General features: G+C 34.7%; 2 protein-coding genes across 2 annotated transcripts; one reads left to right on the plus strand and one right to left on the minus strand.

The window, feature by feature from the left end:
• On the minus strand, positions 1–9,934 carry LOC144439386 (uncharacterized). The gene is made up of 10 exons (XM_078128672.1): positions 9,892–9,934; positions 8,401–8,617; positions 7,070–7,208; positions 6,480–6,641; positions 5,791–5,916; positions 5,165–5,257; positions 3,259–3,482; positions 2,439–2,510; positions 1,259–1,427; positions 1–357 (listed from the first exon to the last, which is right to left on the minus strand). The coding sequence occupies exons 1-10, from the start codon at positions 9,932–9,934 to the stop codon at positions 1–3; spliced, it is 1,602 nt and encodes a 533-aa protein (XP_077984798.1).
• A 1,279-nt stretch (positions 9,935–11,213) lies between these two features.
• On the plus strand, positions 11,214–13,704 carry LOC144439502 (uncharacterized). The gene is made up of 3 exons (XM_078128797.1): positions 11,214–11,317; positions 12,511–12,585; positions 13,080–13,704. Exons 1-3 carry the CDS (start codon positions 11,295–11,297, stop codon positions 13,666–13,668), a joined length of 687 nt encoding a protein of 228 aa, XP_077984923.1. The 5' UTR covers positions 11,214–11,294; the 3' UTR covers positions 13,669–13,704.
• Positions 13,705–15,467: the final 1,763 nt, after the last annotated feature.

Raw genomic sequence — 15,467 nt, forward strand, 5'->3', positions numbered from 1 at the left:
TCATCGGTTCAGAATCTTCTTGTTGCTATGGCTACCCCACCAGTCTGTAAACCTGGTGTTAATCCAAGCAAGCTCATAACAACATGGCTCAGCCTGAAAGTAGTTCTCTCCTAGTTTTATCTGGACACTTTGCAAGTTTTCATGCCAATGCCACTGTTTGAAACCCTGCTGTTCTAGCCATTTCAAGGTGCTGTATTTTTGCCTGAAATCTTCTTTTTCTTCTTCATATGTTGGTCTCCAAAGATGGACCTCAAAGACAAGTAGTTTGACGTACTGGAGTGTTCCCTTTGCCAATAATTGTGATAATACTTGCCATTCGGCCCCCTCTATGTCCATTTTCAAAATATCAATTTTGTACTGAAACAAAGGAAAATGGTATTGATTGGAAATTACAAGTAATATTTTACTACAAATAAGTACAATGATTCTCCATTAGCAAATATTTTGTTTATGTGTACAAAGTAAACAATTTGAAACTATATTTGAATTCTTAACTATCATGACATGAAATCATCGTCCTGTGATGTTTGGCAGCTCTTCATCCGCATAAATTCTTGGAAAACTAAGCCTTGTTAAATGAACGCAAGAAAAAAATACATGTGTATTTTCTCATCAAATAGAAACCCAATAGAATAGAGAATAGACAGCATCAGACAGCTGACGGTAGAGGGAAAATATGTATTAAATCATAACAGACCTATGTATCTATGAAATCATGCTAAAAATACTTTAAACCTAAACATTTTCCCTAAAGACTTACTTTTGCTTTATTGCTAGAAAATAAAAATGTTAAAAATAAGTAGTGACTAAAATGGCTTCTTGTACAAGATCACAATGTACCAGTCTAGTAATTAGTAAAAATAAGTAGTGTCTAAAATGCCTTCTTGTACATCATCACAATGCACCAGTCTGGTATTTAGTAAAAATAAGTAGTGACTAAAATGCCTTCTTGTACATGAACACAATATGTACCAGTCTGGTATTTAGTAAAAATAAGTAGTGACTAAAATGCCTTCTTGTACATGATCACAATGTACCAGTCTGGTATTTAGTAAAAATAAGTAGTGACTAAAATGCCTTCTTGTACATGATCACTATGTACCAGTCTGGGAATTAGTAAATATTAGTCTTCGAAAACTAGGTGAAGACTATAAAATTGCACAATTTTCTAGAGGTGAAAATATTTAGGTTTACAGTATTTTAATGAGCACTCTAACTGAAAATGTTTTGAAAGATATTTCATGTAATCAATACTTACATGTTGGTGATCCATTTCTCCCATGAGGCCCTCTAGAGTTCGAACCTTCCACTGTTCTGAAGTGAATGCATCCATTCCTCGCCCATAGTACTTGTCAGTGTTTCTATCCATCAAACCAAAACTGTGAAACCATACTTTCTCTGAATGTTTGTGACTTGGTTGGTGTATGCTAGTGATAACAAAGTTACAAGTAATATAAATCAAAATGACTGAAATTGCACAAAAGGAGTATATGGATGGAGCATATAGCGTCTACGAGTTGGCTTGTTGAAGACATTAAAAGTACCACAGTCTTTGTGCTACAATATCAGTATTTTTTTGGCAAGGTTTGGGAAGTCATTTTCATGAGCAAAAGTAATTTTTGTGCTGTTATGAAGATAGGCATAATTATTTTGCAGGAAAGCGGCCAGTGATTGTATGATGATGAAGAGCCCTTTTAACAGAGAATGGGGAGATATGATAAACCTTGTATAATAGTTCTCCATAAATGATACCATAAATTTGATGGGGAACCCTGGTAAAATAACATGGGAACTAGGGTAGATAGCGGGTAATACATATTTACCATCTTTCATAAAAACAAATTTCTCATAATATCAATTAGTTATGGTAATATTGATATTCGTCACACTTATTTCACCGACAAATCATGCAAGGTACATTTGCATTCATAGTTTGTCTTGTTGATTACATTGCATTATTGTTCAAAGGGAGAGTGATGGGAAGATGTGATGGATAAAGGAGGCAATCTGGAAACCCTCCTCAGTGATAAACAAGGACAAAGGAGGGTTTCAACTCAGTCAAGTCTTGGACAATTTATTCACCACACTGCCCTCTAGTGGTGAACAGTAAGCACCATTGGTTTGTACTGAGGAAGGCAACAGTCACATTGCCACAGCATAGACATGTAAAAAAAGTAATTTGGTTGTGTACTATCAAAGAACATTACAATATTATAGAAGGTCAAGCCTTACGTCAGGAACCTGTTCACTATAGATAGACATAACTGTCACAAGGCACATCATTATTCATCTACCTCATATTTCATTTCGTGTTTTTGCCTGACTACTGTATGTCAATTAAAATTAATTGCAAAAACAGTACACGCATGGATAAGCAAATAGAGCAAATTGGCACCATTTCATCAAGAGATATTGACTGTACATGTATTGTTTGCTACCTCGGATCAAAGGAGAAGACATCACAACCATACCCAGCCATGGCTTCATCAAAGGACCAGTCTTCTCCAATACTGTCGATACAAGGACAATTTCCGTTAGGGCTACTTATCAGGATATAAGAGAAAGTATACCAAAATAAATATAGGGCAGGATGTAACATACAATGATATAAAGACACAGTTTTCAGTAGGTTAACTTTCAGTAAATGTGTAGTTTTAGGCTTAGCCTGGTATGTAAGTAATACACTCGACATATCAGTGTTCAGTGTAGGTAGTACTGAATGTCACAAGGGAACATCTGCCATTTATATGTAAAGAAAACATGTTATCATTTATACATTATTTCCAATGAAAATTGCACAATGTAGTACTACATGTATTAAAATAGCTTGGTATGTTGTTCTTATCTGTGTCTGCTCTCTGTCACCATGACTACTCAACTCTATTCTAGCAAGTATATAACAAAGTTGCAGCATGCTGTGTGAGTGACATGCACTCAAGACTGACTTGTTAAAATGATATAAATGATGAAGCATGGAGTGTTCATATTAAAGAAAAGAGTCTACAACATTTATCAAATAGAAAAGTCTAGAACACAAAGGCTAGACCACAATAAAAAAAATGAGATCCATGGCATCTCATACAAGCTAAAAAACACAAAATCTAAGCTCACGACTGTTTTTTTTTCAAATTCAAAACGATTCGACCAAAGGTTTAGATGTGGAATGTTTGAGTAATTTATGATAAGTATTAAATTTCAAGTATGTTCTATGCTAAGGCACAAAATGTGGGTGGGGAAAAATATCGGGAACAAACCTACCCAATGGAATAGACTAAACATCCATCCGTATCCAAGCCAACTCCTGGATCAAAACATATGTCCCACCCACCATCTTCATCCAAATCATTACCCATGTGTTGACTTTTTTTACAATGTGTTGGGTTTGTTTTCATGTACATCAGTAAACGTCTGATTTCATCATCCCAGCTACCATTAATTTTATCACCTGCCCAAGGCTGCATTTGAAATGATGTCTGGAAAGTCTGCAAGGAAACATCAGGTTAAATTTACACAGAGTTTGATTTCATAGTAGTACACATGTACATGTCATTGATGTAAGTATATGTTATTTGCCAAATACCGTTCCATATCTTGCTGCGAGAGGTAATTTTTCTGGTATAACGGAGAGCCGGAGGTGAGCCGTTATACCAGAAAAATTACCTTGAGCAGCAAGATGTGGAACAGTATTTGGCAAATAACATACTTATACGTCACCTGCGACTATGAATTCATTTTTGAATGTCTAAAAATGCTGTTTCATTTTAAAATAAAATCACTTCCGCGTTATACTGTTGAGCGTAGTATCATGCACCTCTCTGATAACTGCAATGCAGTTGTTTACATGTCAGCCTTAACTTTATCATCCAATCAGAGTGCGCGTTTGCTCAGTTGTATGACGTAATGTTTACTATTTGCATATCACTCAGCGATATATTCAAACTTATAACCATCAGCTGAAAAATGAGTGCATCTTTGTTTTGCGTACTGTATTCCATTAAATGTACATAAATGTTCGTGATATGCTTTGTTGTTCTAGTTAAGCAAAATGTACACCCTCTGTGGTGGTAATTTTCATATCCTTCATAAATTTAGGAATTCATGTTTACGATCGCGTGACGACCGTGCGTTTGCCGCCACTGGACTTTCACGGTTGTGGGTGGAATTTTTGACTATTTCCCTGTGACATGAAAAGTACAGTTCAAAGACTTGTTACAATGTATACAACGGTGATATTTTGTTCGATTGACAACAAATTTGGCATTGGAAATGCTGGTTATAGCTCGATCTCTCGTTGTCTGCTAGATTTGTTTACAAGGGGACGTTCAGTGATCACGTGATACAACAAGCAAAAATACGGCTGTTGGTGAAAAATACGCCTGTGTACCTGCAGGGCTCTCGACCAATGAGAATGCAAGATTGGTGACAGGTGACGTATAATAGGCATTATACCATACATGAGTTAAGTTCAACAAAACATATGGAATACATACTGTGGTCATTCTACAGTAGAACAACGCATTTCTATGTCATGTCAATGCATGTCAGATGTAACTGGTTTTGCTTTGTTCGTAATACGAGTCAAAACATTCAAAATTGCTTAATTTTTCTTTCATATTACTGCCAATGGTAAAATTCTATTATTTCCCAATATTTTTCTTCATTCAGCTGGAAAATACTCGTGACCTTAGGGCTTGTCACTACTCATTTAGCAACTCGCAATGACAAAGACCCCTTAGGTCACTCATATTTTCCTTGGCTGAACAAAGAAAAATATGGAGCTTAGGAATAGTATCTAAATATTTGACAGCTACAGCCATTAATTTCAGACCAGTAACATGATCAACTCACTAAATTACTAATCATATGGTGATGTTGCTTGTCAAGTAGTAATTATTTTGACTAGCACTACAGTGCTAGGAACCCACAGACTTTCTTACACCACTAAGTCAACTTGACTAAAGACAACCATGGCTCATACCAATGCTACTAACTGGTAAATACATGTAGAGGGACTAAAATATTGTCTCCACAAAATAGCATTATTCTGTATTCAAATAATTCTCGTACATCATATATCTATTGCTGTAGATGATGTAAAATCACGAAATGACTGTACATATCAAAAACTATAAAGAGAGGCCCCTGAGAGTATGTGTTAACTTACTTTATTGCGTCCATCAGCTGAAAGCTGCATTTCTGGTTGCCATTCTAGTATTTTAGGTTTCAATTCAACTGGACTTTGTGTATCTTTATGTAGCTGTGTTTTGAATTAAAAAACAGATAAGATTAGAACATACTTGTAAATTGCTGGTGTGTATGTGTGTGTCCATGGGTGTATATGCACGTGTGGTGTGTGTGTCTGTGTGTATCTGTGTGTGCATGAGTATGTGTATGCATGTGTGTGCATGTGTGTATGCATGTGGGTGTGTGTACACAGTGCATGTTTGTGTGTGTGTGAGGTTGTATACATGTGTGTGTACATTTATGTGAATGTGTGTGTGTGTGCTTGTGTGTGTACATGTGTATGCACACGTGTATGCATGCATGGGTGCGTGTGTGTGTGTGTGTGCATGTGTGTATGTGAGTTTGTATGTGTGTGTGCATGTGTGAACTGGTTGACATTACCACAAATTACAATCCTGGTATATCATAAAGATTTCAACGTACTAAGGATTTCTATGTTGACAGTCAATACTTTTTAGCCATGACAAAGTCACTGTATACCTGTAGTAGCAGAATCCTTATCATGACTTGGCTATCATAAACTTGGTGTATTTGTGTGTTACTCACCTTAACCCATGTTGAGTAGAAACAACACAGAGGTGTTTTGATTCCATTTCCATACTTCAATGGTATGAAATTGGAAAATGTTAATGAAAAGCCTGCACCCTCAAGTCTTCTGAACACATTCTCTATCTGTTCCCAAAAATGAAACATTACGTAAATCAAGTTTGAATTGGCACAAATGGCAGATTATGGGGTGTTTTAATCGTATGTGTCTTTCTGTACTCTTACTTCTGAAAGGTAGGAAAACCAAATGTAACATTATGATGATAAGAAAGAGTGAACCAAAATTTCACAAACAATGTATTTACTTGCAATTTTACTTCTACTTTCGGGGAAAATAAAAGACTACATTCTTTGAGTATTGTTAATGACACAAATTAATAAAGACAGCCATACAGGCAATAAAAATCTTTAAATTATTTACAAATCATGATTTTTCCATTCTTGCAAACCAGAGTTGTTCTTCCATGACACTGCGAAATAATGCCTGTGGGTGGTGCATCTTGGACCGTGCCATAAAAGAGGCTGTGGTTGTTTATGACGATGAATCTTCCGTACAAAAATTTTTACACAAATAATAGAAAGGACCCATATTGAAATTTTATGAAAACATAAACTAATATACCCTCTTGAAAATAAGCAAGCCTTTACAACAAAAAATTATCAAATTCACAAAAATGAAATAACATTACCCGTCTAATATCTTCTGGTTTTAAAAGGTGATAGGATTGTCCATCATAGACTATATCCATTTTAAGCAGCAACTGTCGAATGTTGTCAAAAAGTCCTGATGAAAGTCCTTCATGAAATAATTGTAAGCTGGACTGACCAATATCAAGTTTTAATAATTCAATCTGAAAGGTAATAAATATTATATTCCATCATGTTAATATGTTTATCTGATTGGATGAGAGCTCAATGTAGCCATGGTAATAGAGTGATTTGCCAGTAGTAAAACTGTTGGGAATGAGCGCATGATATTTTACATGTAATACTCTCTATATGTGTCCAGTGAGTATGTTTTTGACTGCACCATCAAGATTGTCTGCACAGACACAGGAATTGTGTTGCAATGCAGTTTCAGTCATGAAAAGCAAATATTTGTTGACAAGACTCCTAAGTTGCATTTGCTAGATGGTTCTGTAAAATGTGTATGTAATTGTGTCATTTGTAGAAGCATAACTTGAATATTTGTTGACAGGACTCCCTAAATTGCATTTGTTCAATGGCGCATGCTGTAAAATGTGTATGTAATTGTGTCATTTGTAGAAGCATAACTTACATCATCTCTAATATTTGTTGACAAGAAAGCAAAAAGATTCTTCCCAACTTCTGCTGCTTCTATTTGTCTGATTTGACATCTATCAAATACCATTTTGAAATTATCAACCAACATCTTGTCATTCTTGAAAGATGAACTACTGTGTTTAAGAAAAAGATATGATGAAAATTTCTTAAAAAGAGAAACTCTAGAAAAGAACACTTTTTGTAAGTATTAAAGCATGTACATCACATCACATATAGAAGTTGGTTAATGAAACAGACTGCTGTCTTGAGAAAATTATCACAAACATTGCTAGACATGTGGTTATCGTAATACCTAATCTGGGGCTACTGATAAAATAAACCTCCCACAAAGGTCAGTGTGACTATGAATTGATTAAAAACAATGTATTAACATTGTTTACAATACTAATTGATTAGTATTTATTATCACATTTCCCACGATGCAACATTCAACATGGCGGGTTTGCAAGTTCCCTATTGTGACCTACACTAACTGTAACTGGAACATTTTTCGAAACATCTTTGTTAGATATAATGATGTACTTGTAATATTGTACACCCTGAATAGTGTTGAATTACCTGTTGGTATACATATTTGCGTAACAGTATACACACATTGTATGGTGAAAAAGTGTCCAATCAAAATGATTTTTGGGTCCACACCCAAAAATGAGCACCTTTAATGAATCACAATATCAACTTATTACTATACTACCTATCATAAAATAGATTTCCACACACCCTTCTAATTGACATGCGCAATGTCTAAATTTTGGTATTTTTTAACAATTTTCTGTGAATATAGTTGTATGATTGAAAAGTACTATCCCAGTTACAGCTAGTGTAGCTATGTGGAACATCTAAAGGTAGTGCATGCAAAGAATAGCAATAATTGTTGTCACACTAGATGGCCATAAACCTTTCTTTCATCAGACAATACAGTAATACTGTTATATCAGGGCTCAAAATTAACGATAGTCCATGCCCACAGACTACCAATTCTTGTCAAGGGACTACCATAATTTGCTGATGATGGTAGCCCACTTGGGCTACCACTGATTATGTGACGAGGATGGAAGATTTATGGACATGAAAGTATTTTAATAATACAAATTTCCAATAGAGGAAATCTGTTTTCAGTTCAGGAATATGGGACAACGGAGGAATTTTTTTTTCAGTTCAGGAATATGGGACTACAGATCACAATCCTTGGGCTACCAATTTCTGAAATTGGTAGCTCACTAGGACTACCAAAGAAAAAAGTTAATTTCAAGCCCTGTACATTTGAAAAAAACAATTCAAAATATACAACTTGTTGGTACTTACGTTACTGCAGATATAATACATTCATTATACTTTGGTGTATCCAGTTTTATACCTTGCTCCATATCTCTACAAACTTGCCACAATATATCATTACTACTCTGTTTGATAAGCAGTTGATGTTTACATCTGTACCGAACTCTGGTCAAGACCCTGACAAGGCTTGAGGGCAGATTACCCCATAATGTGGAGGACTTTTTAATAATCTTTGAGTCTTGGCCTGAAAAGAAAAATTTTGTTTAACCGAAACAGCAAATTCGGGTTTAAAATGGTACTGCGCTATCACGCACTTTCATGTACAACAAACGACTGTGCCTATATAATTTGCATGCAGGTGAGCAATAATGTCTTTGGAATTGCACTGCAGTGCAAATACCACTAGTATGTGCATGCACCAGTGCAAGTAATCGTTGGTACATATATAATAATTTAGGTGTTGTTATGTTTCTTAGTATATAAGAATAATTCAAAACTACAATCAAGTTTGTTTTTATGTAAAATTTATTTTGTCCTGTACTACAATAACCCATTGATTACACCCTTGACAATGCTGATGAGATTTCAGCTAAAATTTGGCATTCACTTCCAAGAAATGTTATTATTCTGTGAGTAGGAATTTTCATTTAGTATGATTGATTGCATTTTCAAAAGCAGACAAGTTTCTTTGGGATGATTGCTGAATGTTGCACCAGCTCAACAAACGAACATTGTTTGTTTAGGTCAAAATCCCCTCCCCTAAATGAATATTCACAAGTGCGACATCAAACGTTTCTATATTATGAGGCAAACTATGATGAAAAATGAAGGATGTAATGTAAAAACATGATGTAATGTAAAAATATGATGTAATGTAAAAACATGATGTAATGTAAAAACATGATGTAATGTAAAAACATGATGTAATGTAAAAATATGATGTAATGTAAAAATATGATGTAATGTAAAAACATGATGTAATGTAAAAATATGATGTAATGTAAAAACATGATGTAATGTAAAAACATGATGTAATGTAAAAATATGATTGTAAACACAATAAAATACTACCAGAAACCCAGCACCATATATCATATTAGAAGTACATTTTTTATCATGTTTTCCGTTGAAATTTGGTTAGCAGTGCGAAAATGAAGTTCACCACATCACACTGACACCAGACCCCCTCCCCTACTAAATGAACGAAGTTAGCTCAGTAAGCTTGAACCTTGTGTGACATTGTGCAATTGTCCCTTACACAGACTGTATCAGCTACATTGTACGTCTAAATTTTCAACTCAGCGTAATTTTTAATATCCTGACATGTTTTAATGCATTTGTTACTCAAATTGTCATTATGTGTTTACTGTGCACAGTGCAACAATACATGGGTTTGCAGAATTTGATTGGGGGCCACCAAGACTTTCAAATCCTTCCCACAGCAGACACTGACATAGTGTCATTACAAAACTCACATATCAGAACAGTAAACAGACTATAGTAGAACTGATGTCTTACCTGTGTTCAAATATAACAATACCATTGATAACACAACAGTCATTATAATACAGATACATGTTTTCTTCATAAGCAATTTCTTCATACTACTGTCTTTGACTTTCTGTTAAATTTTCACAGTTCTTGCATCAAAAGGTCACGCTACAGTTTTGAACACCAGATACTTCAACCAATTATGCTAAGTTAATCAGCTACACATTGTAATTACAGGGTCCAGAGGGAATATTCAAATAAAAGATGGTTTTAATATTTTCATTAATCTTGCCTTATTGACTGCAAAATTAATAATTAATAATTAATAGGTCACAATTAATTTTATCCAGAAAATGGCATCACTTGGTTCACACAAGCACCTTGGCAGCCACACAAATGATAACCTGGTAAGAAATGAATAACAAAAAACAATTGAGGTTATTAGTATATAGTGCTGTATTACATTAATGTAAATTATAGTATGAATTTGTGTGTACCATATATGGCTCAATCATGGAATAAAAATCTTCATAGCAACAGTTAATTACCATATTACAACAGTGGTGATCCCCATATACATTTACATATGTCCACAAGTGTTTGGTTTTACTTTTAGTCATGTTACAAGTTTACAACCCATAACACCAAAGTAAAACATTTTCTGTGTGTACCACGATCGTTTATAGCATACTCCACATCAAGTGTAAAAGTATACTGTTTCATTTGCTAATTGACCACTTTAGAATGGTCACATGCCACATTTGTAAATAAACCAATTGAAACAGTATACTTTTGCACTTGATATGAATGCTATAAACGAGGGTGGCACATAGAGAAAGTGCTTTACTTCAGTGTTACCTGTTGTACAAAGACTATAATCCTAACATATTGTCAATATGATTTCAGATATATTAAATAGTACCGTAATTAATCTAACAATGAAGGCATTCAGACACTGGCACTGGACTCAATCTGTATGAATAGTAATTTGATATACAAATTACAATTTAATTTTTTAAAATTTTTATACACATTGATTCAAGTGCCTGTGCCTTCAGGCTTCACATATATATCATGTGAGTTCTACCATGGGTGTATGCGAGATGGTTCTGGATAAGTATATTTTTCATTTAATTTTAATTGTGACTGGTGTTACAAAGATCGATTTCATTCGATGTGTAGACAGGCTTACCTTCGATTGTTACCGAGCAGGCATCATAATTCAGTTTTGATATGTTCGATGTTCCAGCAGACGAGACGTGATTTTGTTGTTGAATGAATTAACAAGTGCCTAAGAGGTCTCCTTGCAGCCTTGGGGTCACCGTCGAGGGGGCTATTCAACACGAAATCGACGTGCTGTCACTGCACTGCACTGGCAGCTTGCTAGCTCGTGTTTGTGTGTGGATTTCAGTGAAACGCGACAAGAAAGTATGAATGAAGAAGAACTAGAGCAGTAAGTATAGATGGAATCAAATACAATACGTAATCAATCACGTGTTACAATCTTACTAATGCTTGACCGAGTGATTATGGAGTCACGACTACTCGCTTGAGCTTGGATTCCCCGCTGAATAAATAAAGTCCGATTCCGTAATCACTCCGTCTGCGCTGCAAGCAGTAAGGACTACAGTAAGGTATAGTATAACACTCAATAATTATCGCCTATACGTTACAATGGTATTTCACACTGCAGATACGCCGTAATAAATCTATAATACTTGTGAGTGAAATAATTTTTGTAATGACTCATTTGCCGAAAAAATGAATAATCAATATATTTAAAAGAATAATGTTTGGACATTGAAAAGTAAACAAATCTGGCCACAATTTGTCATTTGCATAGAACATTCCAAGAGAACCAGAACAGTACCATATTATGCCAAGCATCTTATCAGGTTGATTTGAATTAATTCGTTTATCTATTTGTGTAGAATAAGTAGGGCTATAAGGAGTTGCAATTGCATTATCATACATGTTTTATGTAAACAAATGACAACAACAGCAACCCCCCCCCCCCAGGTTGGAACAGGTCATATAAGCTCAGACAACATTAGTTGTCTGATACATAACCAATACATCTTCAACTAAACACAATATAGAAAGCTATTCTACACGAAATGTCATAAATGAGGGTGAGAGACAGTGTAGACTGATGTGAATGGAAATGTGTAACAAGTTTGTCATTTCATCACAGAGCGCACCAGAATATACTATTTGAAATGTCACATGTTTAGGTTTATGTAGATTTATATCCTTCATTATTCCATCATTAAAAAATGAAACATTTGTCTGTGGAATAATCAGAGACAAAATTGCAACATTCTGCTCACCATACTGATGAAATTCAAAAGTATGATGTTCTAGTAGGTACATGTCAATTATATACATGTCTTGTCTCTATAGCCTTCAAATTCTACCAATATTCTGTAAATTTGGTCATCACTTCATCTGAAGGAATCTTACAGAGCAAAGTTGTTGTTGGTGGTGGTGGGTGTGTGTGTGTGTGTGTGTGTGTGTGTGGGGGGGGGATTCAGTCATTACTCCATTTACAGTTTTCTTTTATTGCATATCAAACCAAAGCAGTTTGACCATATTGTAAGATTACATTATTTTTCATTTTTCTTGATATTTTCTTGATCTTCACAGACTGGCCTTGCAAGAGATTCTACTGGAGGCCAAACGTGGGAAAGCCAGAGCTGAGGCATACGGTCCCTCAGGATGGTAATTATTTTTAACTTTGATATTTCATAGTCCTTGGCCTAGAAAGGAGATAGTAAGGAATTCAGTTCTTACAATTTCCAAATTCCCGTTGTGTGTCCAACATATTCTTGTTCTTTTCCTTGGTGATATTGGGTAAGATTTTGTTAAAATGTAATGAAATGTGTAGAATTGTATTCAACTAAAATGGGATTTTTCTTTTATGTAGTAAGTCCCTAAAATATGAGAGACATCAGAATCTGATGTTACTACCATACTTGGTGCAAGGAAACTGCACAAATAAATCCAGTTAAAAAAATAAAAAAACATTTTCTTGACATGTTAATATTCAAAAATCTGCCCCAATTTCATCCTGTTTTTCCCAACTTGTAGTTTCTTTTGAACAAACAAATACTCCCCCCCCCATAGAATCCCCCCTCCCCCTGTAGAAAGAGGATTAAGTTTCTCATACTGTATTTGTGTGTTAATGTTAAATATGTTGTTTCTGAATATTTCAGGGAGAAACCAAAGCTTCCAGCAACAAACAAAAGATTTCTTAGGACTACTTTATTTAGTACTCTTAGTGACCGTACAAGGGAAGCAAAAAACAAGGCACGTAGGCTGAAACAGAAGGAAATACTCAATAATGATAGAACATTTCACAGAGGAGACTCAAAGGAAGCTAGAAAAGATTATATGCAAAAGAAGCGACGGCATTCGAATAAACCTGAATCAAGGAGAATATCGAAAGGAAAAAATGACAGTTGTAGAGAAGATGAAATAGATGAAAAGATAGAGTCTAGAAGTAAAGCTAAGGACCACCATTATGAGTCTGATTATGATAGAAAAGGGCAGGACCGTAGTTCTGAGTGTCTGAGACACTTGGACACAGAAAGAACAGAGAGGGGTCATAGTTCTGATCAAAAGACCAAGAGGAATTTAAAACATGATGTTTCTTCACGAGAGGATTGTCATAGAAAAAAACACAGAAGTCATAAAAAGCATAAACGTTCTAGATCATCATCATCATCATCAACATCATCTTCTAATACACACAGAAAACACAAGAAAAGACATTCAAGAAAATTAGAACACGATAAGAAATGACAGGAGTTTAAGCTGAACACAATTTTTTCACATTGTGATTTCTCATATGTTTTTTGCAATAGGGCTACACTTGGAAAGGTGTTTCTACCTTTAGTAGCTCTTCATAGTTTTTTATTTACAATATTTGTAATATGTTGTTAATAAATATTTATTTGTTGCTGTTGTAATGCAGGTTTCTAATTACTTGCTCCCTGTGATGAGAATTACATATGATTTGGCATCAAAGTATGATATAATTACTTGCTCCCTGTGGTGAGAATTACATATGATTTGGCATCAAAGTATGACATAATTACTTGCTCCCTGTGATGAGAATTACATATGATTTGGCATCAAAGTATGATATAATTACTTGCTCCCTGTGATGAGAATTACATATGATTTGGCATCAAAGTATGACATAATTACTTGCTCCCTGTGGTGAGAATTACATATGATTTGGCATCAAATTATGACATTATTACTTGCTCCCTGTGGTGAGAATTACATATGATTTGGCATCAAAGTATGATATAATTACTTGCTCCCTGTGGTGAGAATTACATATGATTTGGCATCAAAGTATGTCATAATTACTTGCTCCCTGTGGTGAGAATTACATATGATTTGGCATCAAAGTATGATATAATTACTTGCTCCCTGTGATGAGAATTACATATGATTTGGCATCAAAGTATGTCATAATTACTTGCTCCCTGTGGTGAGAATTACATATGATTTGGCATCAAAGTATGTCATAATTACTTGCTCCCTGTGGTGAGAATTACATATGATTTGGCATCAAAGTATGATATAATTACTTGCTCCCTGTGGTGAGAATTACATATGATTTGGCATCAAAGTATGTCATAATTACTTGCTCCCTGTGGTGAGAATTACATATGATTTGGCATCAAAGTATGTCATAATTACTTGCTCCCTGTGGTGAGAATTACATATGATTTGGCATCAAAATATGACCTTGTCATGTAGTGCCAAACCTGAATGGAAATCTAAAATAATAGATGTTTTGTGTCTTTGCCTGTGTATAAAATCTTTGAAGGTAATTCCTGCCACAATATTTTTAAAAACAGGTATGATGTAGTTTATGTCCTCAATTTATGTAATCAATGAATCAATAAATCAATCATTCATCTATTCAATCAATCAATCAATCAATCAATCAATCAATCAATCAATCATTCATTCATTCAACCAACCAACCAACCTACCAACCTACCAACCAATCAGTGAATTTATAAAATGCCAGCTATGGTTACTTTTAAATTAGTACCCTCTCGTTTCATTTGCAGAGAGGAATCCTTGGAAATGTCTATCATTCTCTCTTTTTTGTTCGCTGTTTTAGTGACCACATTTCAAGTCGGTAACATCTGAGCGTTGGTGACTGACACGGGTCCCTTGGTAGGTAGTCTGGATCGTAACGATAACGTATATTGTATTGTATTGTATTGTATTGTATTGTATTGTATCGTATTGCTTTATTTTCACTAATGTATGAATAATAAATGTACACTTACAGACACTAAAGCTACAATAGTGAAGGACATGACAAATAGCTCTAAGAGAGCTAATGAGACGCCTTGCCCTGCCACTTGATTAAGCATCAACACAGTTTGAAGTGAATAATATAACACTCAGCAAGAATGTATTGAAAAACTTATAAATCGGAATATTATTTGTATAACAATCGGAAAATTGATACATGCATTTAGAATAAGGTATGTAAAAATATAATAATTTTAAGTAATTTTATTTTTGCATAGCTTATTCTAAATGCATGCATCATGTGCGAACATGTA

The sequence above is a fragment of the Glandiceps talaboti genome, chromosome 8, assembly GCF_964340395.1.
Source record: "Glandiceps talaboti chromosome 8, keGlaTala1.1, whole genome shotgun sequence".
NCBI classification, from domain to species: domain Eukaryota; kingdom Metazoa; phylum Hemichordata; class Enteropneusta; family Spengelidae; genus Glandiceps; species Glandiceps talaboti.